The 26,811-nt window shown below is 41.5% G+C and overlaps 2 protein-coding genes across 4 annotated transcripts; one reads left to right on the forward strand and one right to left on the reverse strand.

The window, feature by feature from the left end:
- Nucleotides 1-4,698: 4,698 nt before the first annotated feature.
- il22ra2 (interleukin 22 receptor, alpha 2) lies at nucleotides 4,699-8,767 on the forward strand. The gene is made up of 6 exons (XM_035801149.2): nucleotides 4,699-5,166; nucleotides 5,287-5,419; nucleotides 5,880-6,058; nucleotides 6,181-6,350; nucleotides 6,819-6,995; nucleotides 7,420-8,767. The coding sequence occupies exons 1-5, from the start codon at nucleotides 5,103-5,105 to the stop codon at nucleotides 6,966-6,968; spliced, it is 696 nt and encodes a 231-aa protein (XP_035657042.1). The 5' UTR covers nucleotides 4,699-5,102; the 3' UTR covers nucleotides 6,969-6,995; nucleotides 7,420-8,767.
- map3k21 (mitogen-activated protein kinase kinase kinase 21) lies at nucleotides 8,749-26,811 on the reverse strand. 3 transcript variants are annotated; one of them, XM_035801150.2, is made up of 11 exons: nucleotides 25,076-26,811; nucleotides 19,253-19,433; nucleotides 18,517-18,665; nucleotides 17,975-18,150; nucleotides 15,902-16,142; nucleotides 15,295-15,411; nucleotides 14,989-15,093; nucleotides 14,277-14,427; nucleotides 14,097-14,194; nucleotides 13,228-13,992; nucleotides 8,749-13,102 (listed from the first exon to the last, which is right to left on the reverse strand). In XM_035801150.2, exons 1-11 carry the CDS (start codon nucleotides 25,848-25,850, stop codon nucleotides 12,708-12,710), a joined length of 3,153 nt encoding a protein of 1,050 aa, XP_035657043.1. In that variant the 5' UTR covers nucleotides 25,851-26,811; the 3' UTR covers nucleotides 8,749-12,707. The 3 variants fall into 3 exon arrangements, with proteins under 3 accessions (XP_035657043.1, XP_035657046.1, XP_035657044.1); XM_035801153.2 differs by having other exon boundaries at nucleotides 26,364-26,808; XM_035801151.2 differs by lacking the exon at nucleotides 14,989-15,093 and having other exon boundaries at nucleotides 25,076-26,810.

A 26,811-nucleotide genomic window follows, 5' to 3' on the forward strand; every position in this document is an offset into this window, starting at 1 on the left:
GTATTCAGACCACTCGATTTTTTTCCTACATTATTTTGTTACGTTACAGCCTTACTCTAAAATTTATAAAATAGTCCCCCTCATCAATCTACACACAATACCCCATAATGACCAAGGAAAAACAAGTTTTAGACATTTTTGCACTTTTATTCAAAATAAAATAATGAAGTAACACATTTGCATAAGTACTCGGTACTTTGTTGAAGCACCTTTGGCAGCGATTACAGCCTTGAGTCTTCTTGGGTATGACGCTACAAGCTTGGAACACCTGTATTTGAGGAGTTTCTCCCTTTCTTCTTTGCAGATCCTCCCAAGCTCTGTCAGGTTGGATGGGGAGCGTTGCTGCTGCTATTTTCAGGTCTCAATGGTGATGTTTGATGGGGTTCAAGTTTGGGCTCTGGCATTCAAAGACTTGTCCCTAATCCATTCCTGTGTTGACTGTGCTGATGGTCGTTGTCCTGTTGGAAGGTAAACCTTCTCCCCAGTCTGAGGTCCTGAGTGCTCTGGAGCAGGTTTTCCTCAAGGATCTCCATGTACTTTGCTCCGTTCATCTTCCCTTTGATCCTGACTAGTTTCCCAGTCCCTGCTGCTGAAAAACATCCCCACGGTATGATGCTGCCACCACCATGCTTCACCGTAGGGATGGTGCCAGGTTTCCTCCAGATGTGACGCTTGGCCTTCAGGCCAAAGAGTTCAGTCTGGGTTTCATCAGAGCAGATAGTTGTTTCTCATGGTCTGATATTACTTTAGGTACCTTTTGGCAAACTCCAAGCGGGCTGTCATGTGCCTTTTACTGAGGAGAAGCTTCTGTCTGGCCACTCTACCATAAAGGCCTGATTGGGGGAGTGCTTCAGAGATGGTTGTCCTTCAGGAAGGTTCTCTTGTCTCCACAGAGGAACTCTGAAGCTCTGTCAGAGTGACCATCGGGTTCTTGGTCACCTCCCTGACCAAGGCCCTTCTTCCCCAGTTACTCAGTTTGGCCAGGCGGCCAGCTCTAGGAAGAGTCTTTGGTGGTTCCAAACTTCTTCCATTTAAGAATGATGGAGGCCATTGTGTTCTTGGATCTTCAATGCTACAGAATTTTTATTTTTTTGTACCCTTCCCCAGATCTGTGCCTCAACACAAACATTATAGGGTATGGTGTGTAGATTGATGAGGGGAGAAAATAATTGAATCCATTTCAGAAAAAGGCTGTACCGTAACAAAATGTGGAGAAAATTGAAGGGGTCTGAATAGTTTCTGATTGCACTGTATACTATTTATATCTAATATAAGCAAATTAAATTGATTATTGTAATTACTATGATATTAAATACAGATTTGAAAGAGCAAACAAAATTGTTATGCTTTCAGGGATGTCTGAAGGACATTTTCATGTCAATGAAATTCTATCATAGAGGAAGGGAAGTAGGTATTTCAGCAAAGCCAAACAAATAGTATTGAATGAAGAGTGGAGCAGATCTTAACAGGAAAGACCTCAACTGCTTTTATTGAAATTCTACCTCACAAAGGTACTACTACTACTAAATAAGGAAGAAACGCCGGATGTCTGTTCGCTTTCATTTGACATTTTAAGTAATCACTACCTGCTCGTTCCTCTAAATAGCATGGGCAGACTGTGCATCAGGAAGAGGCCCCTAGACTAGTTTCCAGTAAGCGGAGACAATTCCTCTGCCTTTAATTACTACCAGTGAAAAGTAAATCAGATATTCCCATTGTTCTAGTTCTGAGAATGTATGTGGGAGCCTCAGGGCCATTACAAAAGCCTGGCTCTCACGGGGAGCAGGTGTAAATCAACAGGAGGAGAAAGGAGGGCCGCAGTGAAATAGTGATGGGATAGAACAGCTGGGGATGCCCCAAAATGGCTCCAAGGCAACCACGTCAAAGGTTGTCAGGATACTTTCACAAAAACACTCTTCTTAACTCTTTGTATGCCTGCACATGATTTGCTTCTTCTTGAGAAAACTTCTAAATTACCGTTGTTGTCACACAAGGATATTCATAAAATATACTGAACAAAAATATAAATGTAAAGTGTTGGTTTCATGAGCTTAAATCAAATATCCCAGAAATGTTCCATATGTTGTGCACAAATCTGTTTACGTCCCTGTTAGTGAGCATTTCTCCTTTGCCAACATAATCCATCCATCTGTGTGGCCTATCAAGAAGCTGATTAAATTGCATGATCATTACACAGGTGCACCTTGTACTGGAGACAATAAAAGGTCACTCTAAAATGTGTAGTTTTGTCACACAACACAATGCCACTGATGTCTCAAATTTTAGGGGGCATGCAATTGGCATGCTGACTGCAGGAATGTCCACCAAGCTCTTGCTAGAAAATTGAATGTCCATTTCTCTACCATAAGCCGCTGTCATTTTAGAGAATTTGGCACTATGTCCAACCGGCCTGACAACCGCAGACCATGTGTAACTACGCCAGCCCAGGACATCCACATCCGACTTCTTCACCTGCGGGATTGTCTGAGACCAACCTCCTGGACAGCTGATGAAGCTGGGTTTGCACAACCAAATAATTTTTACACAAACTGATTTTTGTTTAGTATAGAATAAAATGACATAGAATATACTTTTATTTATATAAAGTGAATCGTAGGATCATTTGTTTTTCTTACGATAATGCACTTTCTAAATGCAATAGGTAGTACGTTTTGATCAACTGCAAAGCCTAATTTGACTCAAGGTCATTGGGGTTTATTCATTTATGCTTTGTCACAGGTATGGACAAATTGCCATAAATGGCAATTACTACAAAGTTGAAGTAAGTTTGAATTGAGGAAGTATGGTAAAGGTCAGCTTTTTATCTGTTCCAGCCCCTGTGTTCCAGATGCCTGTTCATACAACACCCACACACACATCAAGCCAACATCCACCCACACATCTGAACCCATGACACTGCATTACGCCTCTACACTAGCACGTTAGTATTCATGCCAGCATAATATTATCTTGTTTTCGTGTGAAGGTGTGATTTGCCCACACACATTGATCCTAAAAAATATTCTAACAAACTTCACACAACTTTATGGCACCAGTTGCATAATTCAATTAATTTATCAGACAGTGCAGTTGTGTGTGTGTGTGTGTGTGTGTATATGTGTGTGTATATATATACATACATACATACATACATACATACATACATACATACATACATACAGTGGGGCAAAAAAGTATTTAGTCAGCCACCAATTGTGCAAGTTCTCCAACTTAAAAAGATGAGAGAGGCCTGTAATTTTCATCATAGGCACACTTCAATTATGACAGACAAAATGAGAAGAAAAAAACAGAAAATCACATTGTAGGATTTTTAATGAATTTATTTGCAAATTATGGTGGAAAATAAGTATTTGGTCAATAACAAAAGTTTCTCAATACTTTGTTATATACCCTTTGTTGGCAATGACAGAGGTCTGGTAGGCTTTGTTTTCTATAAGTCTTCACAAGGTTTTCACACACTGTTGCTGGTATTTTGGCCCATTCCTCCATTCAGATCTTCTCTAGAGCAGTGCTGTTTTGGGCTGTTGCTGGGCTACACGGACTTTCAACTCCCTCCAAAGATTTTCTATGGGGTTGAGATCTGGAGACTGGCTAGGCCACTCCAGGACCTTGAAATGCTTCTTAGAAAGCCACTCCTTCGTTGCCTGGGCGGTGTGTTTGGGATCATTGTCATGCTGAAAGACCCAGCCACGTTTCATCTTCAATGCCCTTTGCTGATGGAAGGAGGTTTTCACTCAAAATCTCACGATACATGGCCCCATTCATTCTTTCCTTTACACGGATCAGTCGTCCTGGTCCCTTTGCAGAAAAACAGCCCCAAAGCATGATGTTTCCACCCCCATGCTTCACAGTAGGTATGGCGTTCTTTGGATGCAACTCAGCATTCTCCCAATCTTCTTCTGGATCATCCAAATGCTCTCTAGCAAACTTCAGACGGGCCTGGACATGTACTGGCTTACATGGAGTTCTGGCACTGCAGGATTTGAGTCCCTGGCGGCGTAGTGTGTTACTGATGGTAGGCTTTGTTACTTTGGTCCCAGCTCTCTGCAGGTCATTCACTACGTCCCCCATGTGGTTCTGGGATTTTTGCTCACCGTTCCTGTGATCATTTTGACCCCATGGGGTGAGATCTTGCATGGAGCCCCAGATCGAGGGAGATTATCAGTGGTCTTGTATGTCTTCCATTTCCTAATAATTGCTCCCACATTTGATTTCTTCAAACCAAGCTGCTTACCTATTGCAGATTCAGTCTTCCCAGCCCGGTGCAGGTCTACAATGTTGTTTCTGGTGTCCTTTAACAGCTCTTTGGTCTCGGCCATAGTGGAGTTCGGAGTGTGACTGTTTGGGGTTGTGGACAGGTGTCTTTTATACTGATAACAAGTTCAAGCAGGTGCCATTAATACAGGTAATGAGTGGAGGACAGAGGAGCCTCTTAAAGAAGAAGTTACAGGTCTGTGAGAGCCAGAAATCTTGCTTGTTTGTAGGTGACCAAATACTTATTTTCCACCATAATTTGCAAATAAATTCATTAAAAATCCTACAATGTGATTTTCTGGATTTTTTCTCCTCATTTTGTCTGTCATAGTTGAAGTGTACCTATGATGAAAATTACAGGCCTCTCTCATCTTTTTAAGTGGGAGAACTTGCACAATTGGTGGTTGACTAAATACTTGTTTTGCCCCACTGTATATATATAGTGCAGTAGCCGGTACAGATGTTAATATTGCACATATTGGCACTAAGTTTTTTCTCTATCCATCTTCACAAGGGTTAAACCAAAATATTATCTACAAAGTAAATGTACGTTTGTTGCCTTTACAATGTTCTGCTTGTTTATCTATATTACCATATGTGCCGTGTCGTCACAAACCTTTTGTTCCCTCTTTTAACTTCCATAGTTAAGTGGCACTGAGTTGAGCTAAATCTGTCATAATATCTTCGTATCATCTATATTACGGAGAAAACGTCACAAACAAGATAACTATGCCTCTCATGGAAGTTAAAAAAGGGAACTATGGTTGGTTTAAAAGGGCACAGAGCTGAACGAGGTCTGTATGTCATAATACCGCACTACAGCTAACATGGCATCCCTCCTGATCCCCACTCTACTGCTGTGCTACAGCTCGCTCAGTCGCTGCTCAGAGAGTAAGTCCCGTCTTAATATTCAACATGGTGCATGGTTATAATATCGAATGCCTGCAATGTGTATCTCTCTTCCAGTTTAGGGGAAAATGTCTTGCTTTATGACACTGGTCTCCATTTCAGGCAAAGAATATCCTCTAGATGTCTTCGCCCCACAGGAGGTGAAATTCCACTCCCTAGACTACAGAAATGTATTGCATTGGAAGCAACATGCCAACTCTACCAACAACCAACAATACTTTGTCCAGTGGAAAGTGTGAGTATTAAAACTGAGTCAAAGCTTTGTGAATCTGTCATAGGCTACTATATGAACACACATGTGTTTACTATATCGTCCTATAGCTCAAAATCATGTAGGACAATGAGCTAGGCATGTGCTGATTGCAATTCAGGAGTTGTTGTTTAATTTTCTGTTCAAACAAATGAGAAATGCTTTTCAGTATGTTTTCTTATAAAAACTGTACATTTTACAACAAGTAAAACACAGGTGAAAAAATGTACATGTATCAAGACGTGACATGCACCTCTCCTACTTCGTTTCAATTTATATTTCTGGGCCTGTATTTGTAAAGCGTGTCAGAGTAGGGGTGCTGATCTAGGATACGTTTTGTTTTATGGATCATGACGAATAAGATTATATAGACCGGGGTGTTGCTACTCTGAGACGCTTTATGAATACAGGCTCAGATTATTCCTTAAATTTCTCCCCACCTCAGATATGGGGAGAAGCAGTGGACCAATGCAAAGGAGTGTTATGGCATCAGCCGGCTGCTCTGTGACCTGAGCAAGGAGACATCCGACTCCAGAGAATGGTACTACGCCAGGGTCCATGCAGCCCACTCAGGGACCCAATCACCATGGGTCATATCCGCCAGATTCAACCCTAAGTGGGAGAGTAAGTGCTTCTCATTACTATCCATGGTAAATGGGTAATCAGAAGTGTTTTATGTAAAGACGGATTTACAATTTCAGAGCTGTCGTTACTAGACAGCGTGGTTTGGCCTCTGTATCTTGCAGCCTCTGTCAGCCCACCGACTATGAAACTTCATGTGACGGAGAAAGGCATTGTGGTCCGGCTCAAGCCTCCACGCTCTCCCCACAGGAGACCTAATGGCAGCTGGATCAGTGTGAGGAGGCTGCAAAGAATGTCATTTACTATACACCTCATGCAGAGTGATGTTGAGGAGGTAACTAGCTTCTATTTTTTATAATTAGTCAATTGTCCTCAACAATGGAATTTTCCAACTTGAACTCAAATGCCCCGTTTATACATTGCGCTAACGTGTTTTTGGGGATCTGATTGTAATGATCCAATCACTTCTTATCAAGGTTTGTTGCGTCTACACTTGGTAATTAAAAGGTGTCTTATCTGTCCACTGTGTCTGCATTGTAACCAGTCACTCTGTGCATGCAAATTACATACACAGACAAAGGTTGCATGTTAACATCAGGTATAAAGGGAGCTTAAGACTTGAGACAAAATGGTCACAGAATAGTTATAAACTACTGAAATAGTTGAGGTTCACAGAATCCTTCAAGCTTTTTACTTGATGAGTGCTGCCAAGTGATTCAGAAGTCTTCCGAGTTATGATTAACAACTCAAAATATCTCTAGCACTTCTGTCTAAGCCTATTCTCTGACTAATCCTTGTGAAGGAAACATTTGAAATGGAGGGCTGTGCCAAACAGCTCCTGATCTCAGATCTGAGCCCCGGGACCACCTACTGCCTGACGGCCGAGAGTCGCTTGCACCTGCTGGGCCGTAGAAGCACCCGGAGCCCTAGGGCCTGCATCACCACACTGTGAGGGCCAGGATCTAATATCTTCCCCCAGGTATGCCTTACGTTACCCAGCACTTTGCGCCTCGGGAGCAGGCAACACCTAAGACAGCCAGCTGAGGCTAGCATCAGAGTCTGGCCTTTGTTGGTAGACTAAAGTGTAGACCGGTTGTACACTTTCAGGGAGTCAGGGGAGAAAGGCTGTTCAAAACAGGCTGTCGGCCAGGACAAAAGATTACAAATTGAGGGGATAAGTATTACCGTCATCTGGGAGAGAGAAATCTCTCCCTAGAGAGATATTCATATGGGGCGAGTAGTGCCTTGGGATTACATTTGCTTTGTCAAATCTTCCCTTTGAGTAAAACACTTCCTTGTTCTGTATTTTTAGATTATTGACATGTGCAAAGTCATCCAGATTTGTTTTTGGTTTTAGCTTTGAGACACTTAAGTTTCTATCCTATTTTTATTTCCCCCTGCAGGGGAAAATGTAGCCCTGGATTTCTCTGCCAAACCGGAAACTCAACATGATACTGTGACAATCAAACCTCACTTGAAGTATACACTGATTTATCCACTATTACCTCAGGTACTGCACAGGGATGCACTTTTAGGATCCTTCACATTTATTTCATCGATAACTTTGTTGACTAATGTTGTACGTAAAACAATGAGTAGACACCAAACAATTAAACATTGTGATATGTCATCAATAATTAAATTACAGCACACATAGCAGGGGTAGGGAACTAGATTCAGCTACGTGCTGATGTGTGGATGGTTGGGGGGGTTGGAACACAATTATAATAATTTGTGCACTGCAGATTGACCACAACTAAGCCAAAAATGAGATTTCCTAAATCAAAATCATTTTTAGATGAATTCTTGGTGATTTGAAAGTATTATTTTTTTAACCAAAAACTTTACATTTTGGTAGGACAAAATATCCCACTTGCGGACTGGACTGCCTGTTGCAAATTAAATAGAAAGGGGGATACCTAGTCAGTTGCACAACTGAATGCATTCTGCCAAAATGTGTCTTACGCATTTAACCCAACCCCTCTGAATCAGAGAGGTGCGGGGGCTGCCTTAATCAATGTCCACGGGAGCAGTTGTTGTTGGGGGTTAATTGCCTTGCTCAAGGGCAGAATGGCAGATTTGTCCACCTTGCTGGCTCTGGGATTTGAATCAGCAATCTGGCCCAACGCTCTTAACCGCGAGGCTACTTGCCGCCTCACTATGCTAATAGGTAGATATTGATAAAGCACAATCATTCCTATCCTTGTGTAGTTGGTGCTTGTGTAGTTGGAGTGGGGTTGCACTGTAAGATAGATGTGAAGGAGCTCTGCTGTTCTCTGCAGTCTGTGTTGACGAGGGACAAAACAACCTACCGTCTCGTATATAATTGCTAAGGTTGCTTTTACACAGGCAGCCCAATTCTGATATTTGTTTCACTAATTGGTCTTTTGACCAATCAGATCAGCTCCGAAAAATACTTGACGTGATTGGTCAAAAGACCAATAATGGGGAACAAAGATCAGAATTTGGCTGCCTTTCTAAACACAGCCATAGAATCCCAGTAAATTAGTCTCCTGGGTCCTGATTACATTGACATGTAATCAATGAATGAATCAATAATTCAAATAATGAATCAGTTTTTCAGAAAGCTGCTTTTTTAAAATTTGCAATGAATGATATGTGGTTGTCTTACCTACCTTACTTGAATGTACTGACTCTAAGTTGCTCTGGATAAGTGTCTGCTAAATTACTCATTACACTGTCTGTATTCAAATGCAAATAAAACCTACTCATTTTGCTTTGACAAACATATCCTTGCGGATATCTTTATTGAGGTTGATTTACAGAAGGGACACTAATAATTCAAAAACAATTATTGTTCATATTTGTTATCTTATACTACAGTCATCTCAGACAACAATTAAAATCGTACAACAAATCCTTTTGTGTAAGATCGACAGTCCATTTGATCGCTCTTTATGAATGCATCCTACCACATACTGTATCTTTAACATCATATCACTATAGATTTAACATCATATCACTATAGATATAGATATTACTATAGATTTGTTCTGTTTCCACCAACCTGTATGGAGCATGACACGGGACAGAATCATATATTTCACATTTCATTATTCAGTCTTACGCATGCAGCAATAATTTTAACCCTGAATAAAATTACTCTCACTATTATGCTCTGACTTAGATTGTTTTGAATTGTAACAGAATGGCAATATGTTTTCAGACTATGGTTTTTGATAACCATGTAACCATCAAATGTGTGTATAATACATGTATAATAGGATTTTTTGCTTTTACAAATCATACATTTTCATGTTTTACATGTTTAACCTCATCTATGAAGGAAAAAAATCTATTACAATGTATTCAATTTCTTGGGATAAACACAATACAGATGATTCATTCAGGAAATAACTAGAATACATACACTAGGTCACAAATAAAAGTATGTACATGGATACTACATAACAAATCAACTTTCTTTTTTAATAAAATATATTTGTCAATTTTACTTTTACATAATTTCACAAACCAAACGGCTGATTAAAAATACAGTATCAAAAATCTGTCTCATGGAATGTGAGTGAATTTGAGCTTTGGTGAAAGTGTTGGGAACATAGGAGACAGGTTGTTTTCTCCCTCGTCAACACAGAGAGTCTGCAGATCAACAGCAGAGCTCATTCACGTCTATCTCAGGGTTCTCCCCCCCCCAGCACTACACAGCTGATCCTCAGGACCAAGTTTGGGAAACCCTGCTATAGAGTACCACAGTATGAGTCATCGATACCCATAGAACCTAGCGGTTAAACAGGGAAATGGTTTCAATCGTTTTTCCACCATTCATTTTTCCCATAGGGGATTTTAGAAACACTTCAAATAAGGGCTGTGTAGGCTTACCCTGGCATGACGTTTTGATAACAGTCACACATCTACACACAATACCATATACAGAAATATCTGATTTACATAAGTATTCACACCCCTGACTTAATACATGTTAGAATCACCTTTGGCAGAGATTACATCTGTGAGTCTTTCTGGGTAAGTCTCTCTAAGTGCTTTTCACACCTGGATTGTACAATATTTGCACATTATTATTATTATTAAAACAATTCTTCAAGCTCTTGTCAAGTTGATTGTTGATCATTGCTTGATGGTCATGTTCAAGTTTTGCCAAGCATACTCATAACATGATGCAGCCACCACCGTTTGAAAATATGAAGAGTGGTACTCGGCGATTGTTGGATTCCCCCAAATAATGCTTTGTATTCAGGACAAAGTTTAATTCCATTGCCACATTTTTTTCAGTTTGACTTTAGTGCCTTATTGCAAACAGGATGCATGTTTTGGATTTTTCTTTTCTGTACAGGCTTTCTTTTCACTTTGTCATTTAGGTTACTAATGTGGATTAACTACAATGTTGATCCATCCTCAGTTTTCTCCTCACCAGCAACTTGAGTTAGGAAGGACGCCTGTATCTTTGTAGTGATTGTGTGTAATTAATTAACTTCACCAATGTGCAAACAGATATTCAATGTCTGCTTTTAAGAATAAATGTTTTTACCCGTCTACCAATAAGTGCCCTTTGCGAGGCATTGGAAAACCTCTGGTCTTTGTGGTTGAATCTGTGTTTGAAATTCACTGCTCGACTGAGGGACCTTACAATTATCTGTATGTGTGGGGTACAGAGATGAGGTAGTCATTCAAAAATATTGTTAAATACTATTGCACACATGCAACTTATTTAGACTTGCCATAAAAGGGGTTGTTGAATCAAGATATTTCAGCTTTTCATATTTAATTAATTTGTAAACATTTCTAAAAAAACATGGTATTGGGTGTAGGCCAGTGACACAATTTCAATTGAACCCATTTTAAATTGACTAAACATCTTTGAAAAAGTCAAGGGGTGTAAATACTTTCTGAAGGTATGCATTCAGATTGGTTTAGTATGGTCGTCTTGAGTTGATTTACATTTCCAGAAAGAACGTGGGGGGTTTCTGAGGATTCATGCTGGTTGAAAGACCTATCATGCTAATCAGCCATTCTTGAAGTGGTTCAAGTATAAAAGAAGGTTGAGGTCAACTGATGTATTACTTAAAGCCTGTGATTGTTAATATGGGGATAAAACAGCACTGGGATTCTGCGGTGTGAACAAAATGTGATAAAACAAGTTTCAAAAAAATAAATAACTAAAGATCTGTAAATGTCTGTCTCTATCTCTTGCACTGTTCTTCTCCCAAGCACAGCAAACACAATGCTAATAAAAAGTATGAAAAAGAAAGCCTTATCAAAGTTGTTGTATTAATGGCAGGCATAACATGTCAGGATATAGCAAGGACCCCATAAATTATCTAGCTATGACAATGTGATCTCAAAGGCAGTGTTTCATTTAAAAAAAATAAGATATTCTTCCAGTTGTACTGACTTCAACAGCTGACTGGGATGTACTGTTAGGAATGTTGATTTAAATAAAGAGAAGTACTCAAGATTTAAAACAGTACTACAAAAGGAGATTAACTTTCAATATTTTTTGAAAACTGTACAAATGGGAAAAACAAAAATACTGTACGTTGGATATTTACAGGACAGTTTTACATGTTGCTCGGTACTGATGACTTGCATGGGACTAAATATTTAGACGATAACAACTTGAATAGTCTAGGTGCATCAAAAAGGCGGTTCCTGTCAATAATCATTTTCATATTAACAAAAAGTTAAGGAATACTGCATCTGATACTCAAACAAGTATTGGAATATGTTTTTTCAAAATGTCATTCCATCTTTAGGAACAAAGGTGTGAAATAATCAATACTGTAATGATAACCATTCATACAGAATATACATTTATGATGAGCCAAATAAAACACCTTCATACTTTCCCCCCATCCAATCACAATTTCTTTGTTCTTCAAAATAGTGTTTGCACAGGAAGCTAGGTAGACTAAGCCCCCATGTGAATTGGTTTCGAGCCAAATGGTCATATTCCACAAAAAACATAGCAGCGAATAATGCTGAATAGTCTGTACAGTAGTGGTACTGGTTCAGTTGTTTGTAACGCTTGTGTAGTCGTATAGTGGTAAGATAGTGACTGACCAGGCCTTGCTTAGTGTTTCAGTGTTGAGACTAGGATCTCCAGTGTTGTTGGTTGCACTGTTACTCTACATCTGTCAGTTGAGCCACATGTTGACTTCCAGACAGAAGTCAAAGATGAGCCAAAGACATTCAATATTACCTCTGACATTGGACAGAACTTGTCCTAAAATAAACACTGTGGCATCTATAAAATAGAATCGATGAACAAAATCAATAGAAAACAAAATAATAACCAGCATTAAATCAAATTGGAGAAAAATATATTTATAGACAAAAGCAAATGAACATTGTTTGACATTTTAAAGTACGCATCATTTTCTAACTTGAGATGCCACGTTCCAAACCAGTGTGTGTGCAGAAATGGCACCATTTTTGCAACAAAAAATGGAATGTGTTCAATCAACCTGATGCTATTGAAATATGTTTTTTCCCCCAATATTAAATTACCTATCAAAATATTACAGATATAAATAAAAAAGCACAGGTATCATCAAGCAGCAGTGGCCCACATTCAGGTTAAAAAAACATGAGGGCAGTGGAATGCCCTGGAATGTCAAATAAGAGTTGTTGATCCAACTCAAACGTTAAAGATTCTGCTCTGGTACCCTGGTAATAAGGCAGCTTATTTCTGCTATGACAAGAACTTTTTCTCTAGTTCGAAGACGGAGGGGCGACTGGGGCTGCTCTGAATTCGGCAGAGGGGCACGGTGCAGTCACGTTTCTGCCCCTCCGTGTCCATGTCAAGCAGAGAGCAGTCCATCTTGACCTCAGCGGAAGAGAGGACGATGTTGAGGCTCCTGGCGCTCTTCTCGCCAGAGTAGTGGCCCAGGGAGTAGCTCTTGTTTTGGCCCCTCAAGAGACCCCAGGAGTGGGGTTTGCCACGGAGGGACAAAGGCCGGGGTCTGGAAGCAACAGTCTCCCCACTGGCTGCTCTCTCAGGGGTCTCCTCCCTGTCAGACTTCTTCTGAGAGGTCGTGGTGGAAGATTGTCCTGACGAGGTCATGTGACAGCCAGATGTACCATTAGCTGTGGAAATAAATTAACAGTCAGTTTCATTGCAACAGTTCTGGGCGCAGTTGTACAGTGGTGTCACCTCACAGCATTAAACAACATTACTGCATTATACAGTCCTGACTGTCACTTTCACTCACTGTCCTGAACGACAGACGAGTTCTTCCTTCGGAGGATGGAGCCCATGCTCTGAGGCGGAGTCTGCTCTGGGGCTGCAGGCTGGGGGAGGTGCTCGACCTCAGCTTGAGTCCTGCTGCCCGGACCCTGTGGCTGGGAGCCGCTGTTGGGCTGTGCTCTGGGGTCTACCTCCTTCACAGGGATGGGCTCAGGCCCCTCCGCGTCCGACTGCAGGAGGCACTTGGTGGAGTTGCACTCTGAGATGGAGGACATGGAGATGAGGTTGACAGGGCCTTGGGAGCCCGCCGACAAGGATAAGGCTGCTTCCTCCTTGCGAGAGGAACGGCCACAAGGGGGGCTGGTGCTGCGGCGGAAGCGTGTGGCACGCTGAAACAGACCCTCTTTCTTCTTCTTCTCCACACTGGGCTGGGGCTCAGGGTCGTCTCCCGGTGGGGCCTTGAGCGTGTCACGCAGGTCGAAGCCCAGCCCCACCGAGGCCAGCATTGAGGCACAGACGTAAAGCACGGTATCTGTCCGGCGGCGAGCTGAGGCCCTCTTCAGACTGTTGGTGGGGGTGTGCTGGGGGGTGGTGCTGGTGGAGCTGGCTGAGGTGGTGCTGGGGTCCTCCAGGCCTTCCCCAGGGCAGCCTCCTGCCGTCCCCTCACCCCCCTGCTGCTGCTCATCCTTCCACAGAGGTAGATCGATGTAGACCTGATTGGGGAACTTCAGTTGCTTTGGTTTGCTGTTGTCCGAGCTATCTGGTGAGCATATCTCATCTTTATTGGTCCCTAAACATGAAGGACAGAGACAAATAGTCATTGATAAGCTTTTGACAGGGACTAAGAAATGGTATTGTTGTATTTTATTATATTAGAAAACAGATTTCTCTGACCTTGCTGCTCTGCAAACAATGCAGCCAATGGAACGGACTTCTGGGACTTCACCAGACTCGTGGACCAGGGGTTGTTTCCATCAGACAGTGGCCTCACTCTGCCAGGACAAGTCAGTTTCATCAAACAACCCACACCAGAAATACTGAACGGAGATGGAAAGAAACACTAATGTCCTGTACCTTTCAGCACAGTTTCCCCGCTCCTTGGTCTGAACGGAGCTCGGTCCCCACGTTCGCCCCTTCTTCTTAATCCCCTTCTTGACGTCATCAAACTCCTCCGGCTTGTAGATGGTGCTTCGTCCCCATGTCCTGTTGCTCTCGTCCAGAGTCACTGTAATGAAGGAGCGAACATCAGTCAACAACTGGCAGAGTACTCCAATGCCCCAGTGACAAATCTCTGTGAGAGTCCAGGCCAACAGCAGATATATTAGTCTTCAAACACTTGAGTAGCTAAGCAATTAGAGGACTGGATTATTTGAGAAGACAACCTCCACCGCAATAAGAAATATAATCCCTGCAGCTGAACACTGGTTAGGAAATCAAAAAAGACCCAGTATTTTGATGTCGATATTTCAAGAACAGGTTGGGTTGCAAACAAAAAAAAACACCTTCTGTGATAAACATTACAGTTTACAAACAGCCTCTGACGCATCCCAACGTGTTCTTCATTTCAAAGCAAACCCATATTATTATTAGTAGTAGTAAAAACCCTGAAACACCCTGGGATTTTCAGAGGAAAAATCAGCGATGATGATAGTCCATCAAGTTGTCTTAGTAGCCAGAAGCACACAGGCAGCAGCTGGTAGCCCGTTGTTAGAACTTTAGCAGTTGAGAAACACGTTAGCCGGTGCACAGACAGCGGCCACATCCCAACAATGCCACAGTTGCTTGCCTTTCTTCCTAAACCCAGTAGAGGGCTGGCACTCGCTGGTGATATCCACATCCTGGTGATACACATACATACTGCCCCTTCGAATACTGTCAATGCGGGCACACACTAGAGGGAGAAAACATTCACGCAGAACCACATCAGCATTTGGAGAGGGAAGCTTACCCAGTCATAACAGCTATGCCACAATGAAGCACACAAAAAAATACTTTATTTGATAGTTACATTGTTTTGTTATGCATTTAACCCAGGTCTGTCGTGTTCCTGTGTTAATGCAGTATGTGGATTGATTGTCTAAGGTGCACTTACACTGGATGGCCCGGAGGCGGGGTATGAGTGTGGGGCTGCTGGGGGGGCTGGAGCTGTTCAGACTCCTCCTCTTGTCCATGGAGGGTGACGCCTGAACCGTGATCTTGTGCTGGAAATCTAGAAAACAGAGACACAGGCAAGGGTGGTTGGTCACTTGTTTAGCTTTTACCATTCGTGTAATCTCTAGTGGACAGACTACGCAACATAAATGGTATCGTAATGTCTGTCAAAAGACTGGGATGCGATGACTAACGAACAACAGTAGTTCCGGTGCTTTGGTTTTCCATCACTGGTTATTTTGAGATGATTTGGGTGAGGTGGGGCGGGATTTGAAGCTTTGATTTTAAGTGGAACACTTTTTTGGCTGAGAGTTTCCGTTTAGGGGGGTGGAGACTTTTTTAGTCTGGTTAATATCTTACCTCATACATCTATGAGAAAGACAGAACCTAATTGAGCATTTGAACAAATAACGCAACATTTTTGTTCTGGGTGTCCGAGATTACCATTGATGTAAAAATTTGTTGAACTTATTTTCTCAACTCGAAGATAACATTGACTTAAAGACAGACAATCTCGACAAGACAGAAAGACGGTCAGAAACACCCACCTGACGGCAGGCTGATGCGGTTGCCGTCCTTGAGTTTGAGGCGGCTGCGTTTGAACTTGCCCTTCCTCTTCTTGACGTTGGGCTTGTCCTTGTTGAGCTGGAAGATGAGGATGTTGAGTTCCCTCTCCAGCACGTTGATCTCCCGCTCCGCCAGCTGCTGCTCCCTCCTCTTCAGCAGCTCCTCGTGGGACTTCTGCTGCAGCGCCGCACGCGTCAGCTCCTCCTCACGCGAACGCAGCTCCTACAGGAAGGAAGGAGCACATGTAGGAGGGTCACATGACAGACAACTCTGCATAATATAGTTTTTCCCCCTACATGTTTCATTCGTTGGGGTGCACGACTCGCCCAAAGTAACAAAATTATAAATTGAGACCAATCGAAGCCAAGGAGGAGGTAGGGAGGGACAGCGATAGGCAGGTGTGCCGACCTCTGCAATACAATGATAGGGGAAACACTGGAAAATTTTCCACATCGACAGGTTCTAGACAGGACATTATTTCCTTATCCCTTCTATCATTTTTGCTAAAAATAATTCACAAATACCTTCCTTGTTTACAAATTTACCTTTGCAAATAACAAAGGTAAATCTGCAGCATAGCAGTGATCAGTGCCCTGGAGCAGAGCCCTGAGTGAAGGAGAGCTCTTTTAAGAGAGGCTGGCCAGCACTCACAGGTTGTAAATCCCAACTGGCTTCATGGAGCTTTGCAGAGACCTTGTGGTGTGTGGGGAAGCGATGACATAGCCAAAGACCACAAGCTAAAGGGGGCCCCTCAGTTGCTGAGGCACAGCTACAGAGTGGTAGAGAGGCATTGGACTGCCTGGCTAAGAGGCTGCCAATGCTTGATTGTCAACTAGGTTGCAAATGATTAGGGTTAACAAAATCAGTTGATCTCCTCTACAGGGCAACATTTGCATTTCATGTTCTTGATTTTGTTTAGGTTCCTCTCATAAAACGGAATAATCCTTAATGAATTACTTCTGCAAAGCAGCTTTACAAACTCACTGAATGAAAATTAGATTTATGTTGTGTAACAACGTTGCAACTTGTAATGTTGAAAAACTATATAATAATTTGTGTTAAAAATAACTGAAATAATAACTGAAACAATAATAGCCCTATATACGTCCAGCAAAAAACGTCACTGAAGTTTTAGAAGAAAGCTGAACCTCATTATACCTACAGTAGGTTTAGACTTATGGTCCCTCAGAAATATAGATGGATAAGCATTTTAGATCATATGCAACCTTTAACAATGGAATGTAGAAACTCACACTGGAGGAACAATAACACACAAACACACACAATTGTACCTCTGTACATTTCTTGTGGTCAAGTTTCAGTACAATAACTTGTTCTCCAATGTGCTTCTGTTACCTTTTAGGAGGTAATGAAATGAACCAGTGTCGTATGGGGAAATAACATGAAGAATTGACATGCTAGACAATCCCTGGGAGAGGTTTGACATATTTCGTAATTTGCCAAGTTTGCTGCTTAACAATTCAGCTGAATTTACATGAAAGCGCATTTGATACAGCAATTACAAATCCCATTTGATATAAGAGGAGGGACTAAAGGAAGCAGCTTGTCATATTAACAAGGGGAAATACTTTAAACCATTAACACTAATACCTTATTTTGTTAGACAAGATTAGCTCTCTCCCAGAAATTAACCATTCAAATTATAGCATTTCCTTAACTACAGGTTTATTGCACAGCTGCCTTACAACCGCTTCTAACCTTATACTTCTCAGTTTATACTTGAGCTATACACCTTACCTACTTAATGAAGCAACAAAGAATGAGTAAATTATAAAACAGGACAAATGTACTTAGTGAAAATTCTAAATACATTGCACAACATCTCGCACTGTTTCCCGAGTGCTGACATAGTGCCTCTCACGATTCACATCACGGCATTATGTTTGAGATTACATGCCCCTACACTGATCAAATGAACGAAGGCATATGGGGAGGGATGTGACACTTGCTGTTATTACAGATGTATGGTCTTAATTTGACCTACATTGTCACAGCAACAAAAGAGTGATCAAATTAAGCTCCTAAACCTGTACCTTCTCCTTTGTCCTGAGCTCGTCAAACATCTCCTGGATCTCCACCCTCCAGTCCTCCTGCATGGAGTGGAAGGAGTCTTGGGGCATAGTGGCCATCACCGCCTCCTCTATGGCTGTCAGCTGCTCCAGGATAGAGGCAAACGACGGCCGGATGTGGGGGTCCTGCTCCCAGCACTCTGAGATAAACAACAATGTGGAACCAAGATTGGGATCAATGTTCTGGAACTAAATCAATACCAATATCTAGTTGTGTGATGTAATTATTATAATTATTTTGAAGTATATATGATTTATTGTCACATACACCATATAGGTGCAGTGAAATGGGTTGTTTTACAGGGTCAGACATAGTAGTACGGCACCGCTGGAGCAAATTAGGTTTAAGTGCCTTGCTCAAGGGCGGTTTGGGTATTTGAACCAGCGACCAAATACACACACACAAATGTCCTGGAATGAGAATGTATTATCCTACGAATGTACTTCAGGCAACATGAGTTCTTAAAAAATGGGAACAGATGGATGGTCGGACTTGGTGAGAGCACCTTCCATGAGCTTGGCGAAGGGTTCTGGGCAGGTGGATGGAATAGGGAGGGTTAACTTGTTGACAGCCACACCATAGGCCACAGCCAGCCCATCAATCCCACGGTAAGGTACCTCTCCTGTCAGCAACTCCCATAACAGGACCCCATAACTAGTAGAGAGAACACAGATACAGTGAGCACAATGTCCTAATATTATAACACTATTTTAACACTCAAATTCACATTGCCTATACCTTTCTTGTTGTGCTTAAACCTGCTGTTTAGAGGAACTTGTTCTTGAATAATGGACATGTTGAATACTAAATAATGGCAGTAAAATGTTTTTTTTACCTGTACAGTGCAAACACAAATGATCCTGTTGAGATTAAGCACCAAGCCTACAGTAATCATCTTTCATGAAATTAATGTTAGCTCCTGATGCATCAGATTGTAAACAAAATAACAAATCAAATGTATTTTTATATATATATATATATATATATATTACATCAGCTGATATCTCAAAGTGCTGTACAGAAATCCAGCCTAAAACACCAAACAGCAAGCAATGCAGGTGTAGAAACACGGGAGAGCACTTATCAGAAATAGGCCGGGACAAATGTTTCGAAATGTCTTAAAATTAAAGGAGTATCATGGTGCCACCTTTCCAAATCATAATTTCCTAAAAACCCTATTGATTCCAGTCTGACTGTGTTTGGAACAGAGAGTAGAAGGAGCGTGCCGTTATTTTTTTTACCTCCAGACATCGCTGCCTTTGGAGAAGAGGGAGGACTTGATGACTTCGGGGGCCATCCATGAGTACGTGCCAGCAGCACTCATCTTGGTGGTGTTGTGCCACTCTCTGGCTAGGCCAAAGTCTGTGATCTTCAAAGTCTTCCTTCCAATGTCATCGTTCTCAATTTTTTCAAGCAACAAAACTAGGTAAAAAGTAGAGGACAGAGGAGAGGGTTGGTTTGGCGACACACAATGGGATATCTTCTAGGTGTAAAAACACATTTTAAAAAGCTGCTTTTTCATGGTCGTGTGTTCGGCTTTTTCAAGATGACAGCATTATAATAGATCTGTCCCCAGGTCTTAAACATTCTTTATACTGATACATACAGAACCTGTCTGTAAGGCAAAACCGAACACACCACCCTTTAACTGAATGAATAGGCTAGAAACAGTATGAAGTGTTCTCAGAGGACTGCAATTTTTGCTTTATTTAAAGAAGAATATAAAGCACTTTGTGCGATTCAAACAATATAAATATGCAGTGAAACCCGATTAATACTCCTCTATTTTAGAAGACATTCTTCCTCATGGACATATAGACAATATGGATATTACATACTGTACCAAAACTATAGGCCTAGCTGAAGAAGGGAGGCCATTGTTTACTTTGGCAGGTGTGCCACCTTCTACTTATTAAGAACCTATTAACATTGGCATTCACCCCAGGTTCGGACACCTGTTGATTAAAGAGAATGTGTAACAGTCTCTAAGACTGGGGGGTGGTTGCCTGAAAGTCAGATATCAGCTCATTCTGTCCTTGACTCCTCCATATCAATACCATATCAAACTTGGCCAAGCTAACAAAACACCATTATCTAAAAACTACAACACATATTTAATTTTACAAGGGAACACTTTTAACTTTCCCATGCCCAGAATGTTAATAATAATCTACTCCAGAATAGAGCATAAAGTAGATAAGGACAGCCAGAAGAGACCTTGACTCTACTGCCAGCTCACAGTCACTGACTTGCCAAATGAGAGGGTGACAAAGCACACAACAGGCTACATCTGGAGGGTAATGTAACAAAATCACAGTGGACAAGGATAGCAACAATATTGTGGAGAGCTATGGCAGTGTAAGATTATGTTTGTCCTTATTTGTGTGTTATTTGTAGAAGATAAATATACTGTAACTGACATAGCAACAACCTTCATTTAGATTTAAATATGTTCCTTAGAGTGGCACAATATTCAAGTAGCCTTATAGGAAGAAACTAGGCCTATTCCTAAATGTGACATTTGGCATTCCATTTCAAAACAGGTTTTTCTGGCTTAATGAGAGCCTATAAAATTAAGCGGTTTCATCTCATTGTTCATGATTCTATAAATTCTGATTAGGCTAGTTACCCGACATAACTCTATATTTTTCCCGAACAGGATACAGAAAAGTGGTATGTTCATTGACAACAGCCTCCCTGATTACATGATATACTAATGCTAACCTTACCCTGAATGCTGGTCCAAACCTCTGAATACAAGTCGGGTTGACATAGGCTGTATTTCAGTGAGACGCCCATGGCACATTTCAGGCCTTTAAAGGAGTTTTCTCAGATGTGGATGTCGGAACCTGAGCTCTGCCATAGTAATTAACATGATTCAGTAGCAGGGAGGGGAGCAAACCACAGCCTAAAGGACTAGACCATCTTTAAAAAACAATTTGTTGAGTATTTCTAACATAGACTAGACCTATAGTTGGTCTATTTGGGCGTAGGCCTGGGTGGCACTGAGAAAAATGTATTTCCCCCTGTTCTTTTTCAGACCATTTCCCTTGTGTTTCTACCACACTATATAAACAAAAGAGTTAGCCTTAAAAAGGTACCAGCTGAAGGTGATAATTTGTAGACAGAACACTGGGTTGAGTCAGTCAGGTTTTCTCCAGCTGTTGGGCTATTCAAGATGCCGGATAATAGGCAGTTCTTTGGTGGCAATAATTTAAAAAAATACTCAAAGCTTTTCCAGTTCTACTTTCAGAAAAAAACTACAGTAAGCGAACTACTCATTATTGTGGTTAATTGCAGGGAAGTAAAAAAAAAAAAAAGTTTCCTTGCAATCTATAGTAATGGTTAGCTTACTTAAACCCTCCTCTGTAAGGGCATATATATTTACAGTAACAATTTTATAGGTTAGGGTGTAAACTTGAGCGCTAGAGGCAAAAATAGCCATGACTTGGATACACAAAATAACACTGTGTGCACTCCAACAGGGCACTATTGTTACCTCCATTCTGGAGCGAGATTCTTGACATTCTTTAACCTTTGCATCTCTGTTCCCGAAACTACAAAATTAAAGTGTTATGAGGGCTGGCAAGAGGCCAAGTTTCAGTGTGCTCTGCACTTCCTGCCAATGAACATTGCGTCCATCTACAGTACCTCTCTGCTCTCCAGCTCCAATCAGCAAGAAGGAACAACCTCTTGTAAAAAAAAATGTTTTTTAAGAATTTAAAAGTTGCAGCTGTTGTGGAGATTAAATATAATGAAATTAAGCCTTTCAGACCCAGGAGTCTGGGCATTCTTGTGGCTGCTGTCACCTAGCAACTAGTGCTTGACCACTCCATTGTGCAAACTTATGTTAAGCTTTTGCCCCTCATTAGCGGCATTCCTCCTTCGACCGAGGTATTAAAAGATTAAGACACACAAAGACACACAATTTCACTGACTTTTTGATAATCCCTTAAAATAATCATTGATCAAATCAGTGTGTAGTACTACACCAAGTAAATTGTGGGTTGATCAGTTCTGAAGGTGAAGGTAGTTGGGTTGTGAAAGTTTGTGCACTGCATTTTGCCTCATCTTACAACACATGCTCAAGACAAACATTCACAACAATATCCCACAGATGAATTGCCCTCTGGGCTCCCTTATTTGTGGCTGGTGTCCTAAGTAACTGGTTTAAACAGAAAGTATATAGTTCCCAGTGGGGTCAGTGGGTAAATTTAGTGAGCCCCTTAAACAAACACATTTCCCCCCAATTAAATTCAGCAAGCTACCAGTGCTGTCTATCACAATAATGTGGAAAGATACACATACTAACTGGTGTTAGCAGTGCAGTGCTGCTTGGGGGTGGGGTGTGAGCCAGTGTCTATTGTCCATTTAACATGTGCTACCCGAATAGCTGTTCAATAGAAGAGGTTGGGTTTGCCCACACACCCACATCTGACAGTACTATGTAAACACGTGTAGGATTCCCCGGTGAAAACAAAAATACAGCTAAATGAATTGACGAACAAGGTTCACCTTCTGAGAAATCTGAACCTGATAAGACAAGCCACTATCGGTATACCGCAGAGCGGACACTGTGCCAGAATCATGTTTCACACAACACAGTGGTGATGTCTCACTCTGAAGTACATAGACACAGTCATAGTAAACTCAAAAATGTTAATGCATTATTTAGAGGGACGACCCAGAGGCCTCAAAAGCCCCACCAAGGTTTGAGTCTAAATATTCTCACCAACTGAAAAACATGCCTAAAACCCAACTGTAGCAAGGGTCAGTTCTAGAATCTTCATGTTTTCTAGTGGCTCAGTTTGGGTTGGTTCTTGCAACACTGGGATTGTGGGTTTGATTTTCACACGGGCCATATAAGCCTAATATGACAGGCTTAGGAAAATGACCATATTATCATTACAGTTGTGAGCTCCAACATTGTAACAGCACTCATGTAATTTAGGAGCACATACACTGATGACATGGTTTGAAGTTGAGTGTTTAGTAAATCAGGGGCTTAATTTGAGACAATATTTCTGGGGTGTTGGGGTTAGGGACCCCAGCTGAGCAAACATTGATCTTACTTCACATCCTCTCAAGGATCCCCCCCCTGCATACAAAGATCCTTCTTTAGGGCCCTGCCTGGTTCTCACATGCACTGAAGAGGATCTGGGTTTCTGAGGATCAGCCACATGCCGAACAGAACGACAAGCAGATGGAGAGCTCTCAGCTGCTTGTACAGGCCTCTGAAGTTCATAGGGGTGACCGAAAAGGACAGTTGGGAGAGGGAAAGTTGCCTGTGGAAATTAATGGAATGCGGAGATGGTGCAATTGCATAGCAGCAATGATTCTGCACTTCCCAAAGGCAGACGTATTTGGGTCAGAATGTAAAACATTACTGCTTTGGCCAACTTAAATTAAATCTGTAATATGTAACTTTTTGGGCAACCTGACCAAATTAGCATAGACGTGTTATAGATCTGTCATTCGCAATGAAAGCAAGTCTAAGAAGGGGTAAATCTGTTCTATGTGCACTATTTCTATGCTTCCAGTTAAGTTTCATATTTGTGTCTTAATTTTGGTTTTGTACACCAGCTTCCCAGCTGAAAATACAATAGTTTTGTTTAGTGAAAAGATATTGCACAGCGGTTTAGAAGGTAAGATGATTCTCTACACTTGCTTGTTTTGTAACAAACTGAAATTAGGCAAACTATTATAATTTTAGCAACCCGGAAATGGCAGAGCGATTTCTGCATTTTGCACCTTTAACTTAATGTATTGTCACACAGTTTCCGTTCAATTATGTCACGCAATATGGGACAGATACTGTACCAATACTTTTGGGGCTCACATTTTGTTTCGGCTCCGTACTTTGTTCTTGGGATTTGAAATGATACAATGACTATGGAGGTTAACATGCAGATTGTCAGCTTTAATTTTCGGGTATTTACAACCATATTGGGTGAACATTTCTACATTCATATGGAAGCTACCATGATTACGGATAGTCCTGAATCAATCGTGAATAATAATACATACTCAAAACATGCTAATGTCTCACCATTAAAATATCAGGGGAGGTGAGCATTTGGGGGGGTATGATATTTGTATGTGTAAATTTCAAGCTCATCATTATTCACGATTCATCCAGGACTATCCATAATCATGGTAGCATACACATGAATGTAGTGTTTAAAAATATACTATTTTCTTATTTACAATAAAAGTTACTCTAAAATTACAATACATTACTTACAATTCATTGCTATTGGGCACAAAATAATTGGAAACAACCACAAACAGTTTGTCAAGTCACAAGCTTGATGCAATAACTGCCTGCTATTAATGTGGTATCAAATACTAAACTTTTGACTACTTTAATACACTTAAGTACAGGTTCACCCAATATGGATGAAAATACCCTCAAATTGAAGCTGATTGTCTGCACTTTAACATCCTTCTAATTGTATAATTTCAAATCTAAAGTGCTGGAGTAGAGGCAAAACATGTTTCACTGCCCCAATACTTTTGGAGCTCACTGTGTGTCAACAAGTATGACAATAGTTATCTTTCAACATGCCACTGTGGCCAGGTGTTTGATTGGTGAATTAATATGATCATCATCCTCATCATGTTCTAGCATATCATTAATGTGGGATTAGCATAAGAGGGTTTCAGAGAGTTTGTGTGATAGTTTGAACAGGGAAAGTCATTGCTCTGGGTTCCACAAATCATTCCTTCAAATGCCAACCCTCAACTCTCAGTTGCAGGCCTATCTACAACTTGCATGCAGTGTCACCTGAAGTTTAAGTACAGCAGCTGAGCTAACATTACAATAGCATTCTAGGCAGCTTTCCTAATCAGACAATGTGCAAAACCCAACATTTCTTGATGCTAGGAAATATGTTTGTCAGTTTTACAATGATAGTAAAAGTGTATTCATGAGCTTTAGGGTAATGTTTTAGTTGGTAGAGGAGATTATTGACCATTCCTATGGCCATGCTCAGATTCTCATCTGTTCTGAAAAGTGATGGGTGGTTATTTTGAGCAGATGGTAATATTGATATGTTGCTTACTGTTACAGGATTTCAGGTCACGGTGAATAATGGGCACAACAGCCTCCTCGTGTAAGTAGTGCATGCCCCTGGCGATTTGAACAGCCCAGTTGACAAGAATGTGTGGGGGTATCCTCCGGCCTGTCAAAGCCCGGTTAAGAGTCCCTCCACGAGCATATTCCATCACCAAGCAAAGGTTCGGCTCCTCAAGACAGACACCTTCAAGTTTTATTATATTGGGATGTTGTAGCATGGAGAAGAGCTTGGCCTCTTGTTTAACACCATCCGAAGTTGCAGTAATGTCTTCGTCAGGATCCTGTCGGGCTGCCTTTACAGCAACCTCTTGGTCCTTCCATGCCCCTCGGTAAACTTTACCGAATCCCCCGACACCAATTATTTCCTCTAAAACGAGTTCACTAAAATCTATTTGCACGGGAGTACTCGGACGCTCCCGCACCCCTACAGTGCTACCGTCGGGAAGTCTGTAAATTGCAGGTTGATAAGTAACATAATTCGCAGGGAAAATCCCAACTCGGTGGTTAATTTTACCCGTCCACCATCCTTCATCTCCCGAGATCGCAGCATCCTTCGAGAGGACCTCAACCACGTCCCCCCGCCGCAGACTAAGTTCGTCTTCTCCAGTACTTCCATAGTCAAACACAGCCGTCCACAGCGACCGGGAAAGAGGAGCAGAATGAGCCCAAGCTCTTGCGTTGGGGGAATCTGTCCAGTCATGCTCTCCAGTGTCTTTCGGTCGCCCCTCATCGTTTGGGAAACCAGCCTTGGAAACATCCATTTCTCGGTGTCTGTAGCAGAACCATAGGGTGCAAAGCTGCTGCAAAATCAAACGACCTCTACACTCATTGGAATGCTCGTGAATCGTTCAGAACGATTTCACAAATGGTCAAGACGGTCCCAACATGGTATTCCAATGTCCTGGTAAGACACGTTTGCCACTTTCCTCCACGTCGCCACTCTGGTCAAGTTTATTTGTGGATCAACTTCTGAAACGTAACTATTCATTAAGTTAGCTAGTAACGTTGCCTAGTTAGAGTGTTAAGACTAGCTAGCTAGTCACCTATAAAGTTACGCTAGTTTTAAAGAAAAAGGCACATTTATGTAGCTAGCTACTTATCAGGGTGTACGTGGACGTTGACCCAGTTCCACTACGGACAGTGAAAAATAACCCCCAATTACTGCTAGCTAGTTTAGTAACTAAAAAAACCCATACCTACAGTAGCTGTGCTAACGTTAGCTCCTGAATTATCTAGCAGGCTATGAAGTTTAAGTGCCAAAATAGTAACGTTACCTGCACATTCAGTCGAAATAAACTTGGGTTTAACACCAGAAACATACGCCAACAGTAGTAGCTATATCATTGTTGGTAGCCGAGTTACGTTTTCATCTAACTTTTAGCTGGCAAGTTTAGCTAACGTTAGTTTAATCGCTCTCCAAACCTTTAGTTAGATAGCCCATTCGTTACGCTAGCTAGCTTAGGTCGTCAGCCCATTGACACTTTAAAAAGTTTTAATATAAATGCAGCTAATGTCTTGTCAGTATGAATCCTCGTGTAGCCAACAATACGAAGTTTTAATGACTCGCTAGGATCCGAAACGTTCCACAATCTGCACGGCCCCCGATATCGCTCTTACTACACACACACTTTGCTGCCTGAGCAGCGGGCTGGTCCTGTTGGAAAGTTTTCTCGCTCGCTCCAGTTTAGCTCTTGAACACGCAGATTGGTGGATTCCCCCTCA

This window comes from Oncorhynchus keta, chromosome 24, assembly GCF_023373465.1.
Source record: "Oncorhynchus keta strain PuntledgeMale-10-30-2019 chromosome 24, Oket_V2, whole genome shotgun sequence".
In the NCBI taxonomy this organism is placed as follows: Eukaryota; Metazoa; Chordata; class Actinopteri; order Salmoniformes; family Salmonidae; genus Oncorhynchus; species Oncorhynchus keta.

Bases quoted from the DNA above. Each gene is read 5' to 3' on its own strand.
- il22ra2 (XM_035801149.2), top strand. From the start codon at position 5,103: ATGGCATCCCTCCTGATCCCCACTCTACTGCTGTGCTACAGCTCGCTC. The intron at 5,167-5,286 runs GTAAGTCCCGTC...TCTCCATTTCAG, and splicing joins GCTCAGTCGCTGCTCAGAGA to GCAAAGAATATCCTCTAGAT. The intron at 6,351-6,818 runs GTAACTAGCTTC...ATCCTTGTGAAG, and splicing joins TGCAGAGTGATGTTGAGGAG to GAAACATTTGAAATGGAGGG.
- map3k21 (XM_035801150.2), bottom strand. From the start codon at position 25,850: ATGGATGTTTCCAAGGCTGGTTTCCCAAACGATGAGGGGCGACCGAAA. The intron at 14,428-14,988 runs GCAAGCAACTGT...CCTTCATTACAG, and splicing joins TACTGGGTTTAGGAAGAAAG to TGACTCTGGACGAGAGCAAC. The intron at 13,103-13,227 runs GTGAGTGAAAGT...TTATTTCCACAG, and splicing joins CTCGTCTGTCGTTCAGGACA to CTAATGGTACATCTGGCTGT.